The 5,151-nt window shown below is 44.1% G+C and overlaps 1 protein-coding gene across 1 annotated transcript in view; it reads right to left on the reverse strand.

The window, feature by feature from the left end:
• Positions 1 to 4,642, reverse strand: part of VOPP1 (VOPP1 WW domain binding protein) — a 66,826-nt gene extending 62,184 nt beyond the window's left edge. Inside the window, exons 1-2 of the mRNA XM_034640573.1 lie at positions 4,636 to 4,642; positions 1,671 to 1,767 (exon numbers count right to left, since the gene is read on the reverse strand). Of these exons, the coding sequence (XP_034496464.1) occupies positions 1,671 to 1,767; positions 4,636 to 4,642 (104 nt within the window). The remainder of the gene's footprint in view (positions 1 to 1,670; positions 1,768 to 4,635) is intronic.
• Positions 4,643 to 5,151: the final 509 nt, after the last annotated feature.

Below are 5,151 nucleotides of genomic sequence, written 5' to 3' on the forward strand. Positions count from 1 at the left end.
ATAAATAAATAAATAAATAAATAAATAAATAAATAAATATTTTTTAAAAACACCAGGAAATGATTCATCAGATCATCTACAAAACAATGTGAAAAAGATCTATTTTCAGGAGTGCCTGGGTGGCTCAGCCAGTTAAGCGTCCAACTCTTGATTTTGGCTCGGGTAGTGAGATCGAGCCTCATGCCGGGCTCTGCGCTAGGCATGGAGGATGCTAAGGGTTCTCCCTCTCCCTCCCTCCTCCTCCCCAATCCCCTTGCGGCACACTCTCTCTAAAACAAACAAAACCACAAAAGTTTACCAAGGAATATACATTGTTCTAAGAACCAAAATATTTTATCTCCATGCTACCCCATAACCATGTTTCTTGAAGCTGACAACTCTGTAATTAAAGTCCTTATGCTGCTGCTTTATTTTCCAAGTGGGTTTTATCTTTTTGCAGCTGCAGAGGCCTTCTGCCAGGACTCCGCAATGTGGGGCATTAGGGACCCCTGCTTGTCAGTATGTCCCCACTCACAGGCAGGCAACTTTCTCCTCCTAATCTGGTCTCTTTCAGATCAAAAATTAAGCAAGAATGGCAGGTAATAAAAACGTACATCTTGGCCAATTAAGAAATAACATTCTTTGCTACTGTCACGTATTTCCTGTCTGATCTCTCTATATGCTAAAATATAGTGTTTCTGCTCTAATACAATTATATACATCACTGAAAGATCTCAGGTTTTACAAAATTTACTACCAGGGGGGCACCTGGGTGGCTGTCACTAAGCGTCTGCCTTCGGCTCAGGTCATGATCCCAGGGACCTGGGATCAAGCCCTGCATTGGGCTCCCTGCTCAGCGGGAAGTCTGCTTCTCCCTCTCCCACTCCCCCTGCTTGTGTTCCCTCTTTTGCTGTTTCTCTCTGTCAAATACATAAATAAAATAAACAATTTACTACCAAAAATAACAGTTTCAGAAAAAATTAGCTTGGGGCATTCCTCTCAAAACCTATGAAACTTCAAAACACAATAAAAATAATAATTGATAACCTGGAGAGTTCATCTGACCACCTACGCAGGTTGTCAGCACAGCCAGTGGCTAACTCAGCCAACTAAAAAACAAAACAAAACATAAAAACCACAGGGGTAAAATACAATAATGCTTTAATGAGAGTAACACTGGCAGGCACCCAGGCAGTGCTCGGAGCCAAGGGCCATGAGAGGCTGGCTGTCCCTGACTAGGGAGGGGCCCAGGGCCAGGTGATCTTTCCGATCACTGCCAACACACACACACACACAGTCACAGTCACAGCAACTGACCTTAGAATGTTTTCCCATCTGGCTCAAGTTCAGAATTCTACTCCCCCTACACTCACTCCCTTTGCTTAGGAAATGTGTATAGACCGACATAACTCTGGCCCCGCTCAGACACCTTGGCCTTTTGACAAATTATGTATGAGTGGACACGTATCCCAGAACAAGGCAGCTGGTATTTCATGCTGACCTCGAAGGCAGTGGTCTGAGGCTAAGCATCCTCAGACGGGTGGCCCACACATCTGTGAGCAGAGGCAGGTGAGACCAAGGGCATGGGCCTCCCCAAACCTTATAACCAGTCCTGGCACCTACAAAAGAAATAATTCACAGAGAAGGATATGACCACAGACTCAAACCAACAGAAAAATGAAAATACTTACAAATAATATGTTGGATAGAGTCCTTCAAAATACCAGCAATGTTTTTTGGCGTCTGTGCACTGAAAACAGAAGAAAAGCTTTGTCAGTGGAAAGTCACCTGCACATTGTTAAAAAGATCTGACAAAAGCCACAAGGATGGATGAACTGATAGACCTCGAAGTGTGCAGAGCAGAGGGTGGGGGAGACAAAGAATCAGAGGGACATCCACCCCCACGACAACTTTTTTTTAAAAAGATTTTTTAAATTTATTTATCTGAGAGAGAGAGAACGGGAGAGAAAGCATAAGCAGGGGAAGGGACAGAGGGGGAGGGAGAAGCAAACTCCCCACTGAGCAGGGAGCCAGATGCGGGACTCGACCCCAGGACCCCAGGATCATGACCTGAGCCGAAGGCAGACGCTTCACCGACTGAGCCACCCAGGTGTCCCCACAATGACTTTTTAATTTCTTAATTTTTTAAAAGGAAAGAAAACATAGGAAAACATTTATTTCCCTATAATTTTTCTAGTCTTTTATTTCCGTAAATATATGGGCATTAAAAAGGTTACTCATTAAAAAGGTAATCTAAAGACAATCCATTTTTTAAAATTCATATGGTACCCTAGTTCAAATATCTAAAATATGCTAAAAATAAAATATTACAAATATTTCCATTTCCCTCCAACTTTCATTTTTGAAAGGTATTTCTCACATTTTTAACATTTCTAGATCTTTGTATTTCAGAGTATTCCAAAAGCTAAATTCAATCACTGATCTCCCCGTGGGGGTCTCCATCTGCCAAACTTTGTAAATCAGGATTCACTTTCCAGCATCAGCGGCTCCCCCTGCCCTCAGTCCCAGGGAGGAGACTGGAGGAGGACAAGGAAAGATAACAGGAGTCTCCCTGGTGCTGTCAAAGGAAGTCTGACACGTGCATGGAGGACGGAGCAAGGGTAATGCTACCCTGGCCGACTGACCACCTCACAGGCCCCCAGCAACTGAGAGTAAGGGCACCAAGTGCTGGGTGAGAGCTCCAAGCAGAAACACTCTTAGGTACCCGAGCAAGATTTTTCTGAAATTCTTTCCCTTGTGCTATCATTTTTTTTTTAATTCACAACTTCCCACATTCATGATGCAGTTCATTGGACCCTATGTATAAACAGCTTCAAAATATTATAGTGCAAAGCTACCAGCAGGAAAACAAGGAAAGGCATATTGAAAACTAAGCTTTCTGTGGGCAAGGCAGGGGCTGTCTCACCCAACCCCCAGCCCCGGGGCATCCCTCCTCTGCCTTTCCCAATGCCCTCTTGCAACAGTGTTCCTGACAGCTATACGGAAGTTTAAGAAACAGGCCCCAACTCCAGAGCAGAGTGCCAAGGAAAAGGTGAATTCAAATATTATGTTACACCAGCTAACTCAGGTTATGAAAAGAGCGTGAAACACTAGGTTGTTTAATTGTGCTTTAGGGCACTCAGAGGCACACTCAGGCAGCCTGAAGTGACCCAGTTTTACTAATGGAAAATGAGTTTAATTTAGACTATATTAGTTCCTGCCCAGTTCAAGAAATGAAGTTCAGACAGCCGAAGAAATCAATTTATTTTGGCAAGAAAGAGCAATTTCAGGTCTCTGCCCTAAATTACAATTCATTTCACTAGAGTCCTTGTTCTTCCAGGTAGCACGTTAAATGTTTCTTCTTTATTCTCATCACTGCTGGAGACAGGCACACTTTCTTTGACCCTGACACCCAGCTCTCCCCACACTGTCCTATGACTGCAGGACGGCAGAGAGAGAAGCAGACCAAGACACCAGACCCTGCTACTAGGTCGCCAGGAACAGGCTGACTGGCTCTGGGTAAGGCAGCACTCCCCGACCTCCATGCCAGCGGCCTGCGTGCTGTGGACATGCCATACACAGAGGCGTGTATGGCTCTGGGGGACTCTACGGGAGTGCACGTGAGCTCCAGAACTACAGCAGGCTATAGGAAAGCACAACACAACTCCCAGACACTCCTATGGGGAGCCTGCTCCTGGCTCCCTCTGCCGCTCCCCCTGCTTGTGCTCTCTCGCACCTGCTCTCCCTCTCAAATAAAGAAATAAAATCTTAAAAAATAAAAAAAAAATTTATGGTCACACTTCCTGAAACAGAAAACACCTTTAGAACTGAGCTACCTACCACTAAAATATAGTTTCATTTTATTGTTACTTAAACTAGTCTACACTTCTGAAATTTGCAAATATCCAGGCAACTTCTCATTATTTTTGATAGCTGGACTTTTACAACAGCTTTTTGTAAGGAATGTTTACACTGTAATAACACACACATATTATACTTCACTAAAGTTAAAATGGGGTATCATTCCATTTTATAGCTAGCTAATAGGAAGAACACAGAGTCACATGTTTCATTACACTCGGACACTGAATGAAGTCTAAGAAGTCCTGGTAATTTTCATTGTTGAACCTCTTCTTCACTAAATGTTTGTTAACTGAACCCCAGGGGCCAAAGTCAGCTTGCACACCAATCCAAGAACCTGAGAGTAAGACTGAAGATTAGGTTCCATAGGACAGGAGGTGGACAGGAAGATCCCTGCTACCAACCAACCACGGTTGAGAGCCAGATTCTGCCAAGTGGAAGTCTACGGGCAAACCCTATCAATTCCAATCCCCAAATGTAGCATAAGCGCTAGGATTCAGGGTGGAGCCAGAGAGCTGGAGCTTTGGACACACAGTCNGCACAGTCAAAATGGGAGTTTGTGAGGGATGAGTAAGGGGAGCTTCCAGAGCATTCCCAAATGGTGGTGGGCTCTCAGAAGTGACCTCATGAACAGGCACAGGGGTGGTATGGGCCGAGGCAGAAGAAAGGCATGGTGCTAGGGTCCACTGGAAAAAACACCCCAGTCAAGGGGAATGAGGGGAATGGATGGATCCGTCCCAAAGAAGAAAAATGAATCAAAACCTAGAGAGCTGGGTTCTCATGCTAAGAACATACCAGCCATGGTGCCAGTCAGTGTGGACCTCAGCCTTTTATTTTTAAAACAGGACAGACTCCCTTCCGTGCAGAATTTGTAACATGGCTTTATAAAGTAACTGAGATTGAATGCATCAAAAGCCTGGCCAGATCAGGGCATAGTTCACTGAATCTCACAGCCAGCCAACAAGTCTATCTCCAAATGTGTGTCCTGAATCAAGCTTTCTTAATTCTCTGCAACAAATGACGTCCAAGGCTCATTTGACTGTGACCACCTGTCACCTAAAGAGAAGCAATCCTTCCAAACCTCCTGAGAACAAAGACTGTATGTACGTAGCACCTTACATTTGCACGGCAAGTTTTCCAAAATCACCCTAAAATAAACAAGCCTGTCTGTCAAAAAATTTCTAAGTATATAAACTAAGAAAAAAAATTTTTTTCAGGGTTATGTCCACCCTAAAAATAGACCTCCCCACTCTACCATAGTTATGGCCATGATGCTACCATGGGTTCTTAAGGACTGACCATCTACTGAAA

The sequence above is a fragment of the Ailuropoda melanoleuca genome, chromosome 1 (assembly GCF_002007445.2).
Source record: "Ailuropoda melanoleuca isolate Jingjing chromosome 1, ASM200744v2, whole genome shotgun sequence".
Taxonomy (NCBI): domain Eukaryota; kingdom Metazoa; phylum Chordata; class Mammalia; order Carnivora; family Ursidae; genus Ailuropoda; species Ailuropoda melanoleuca.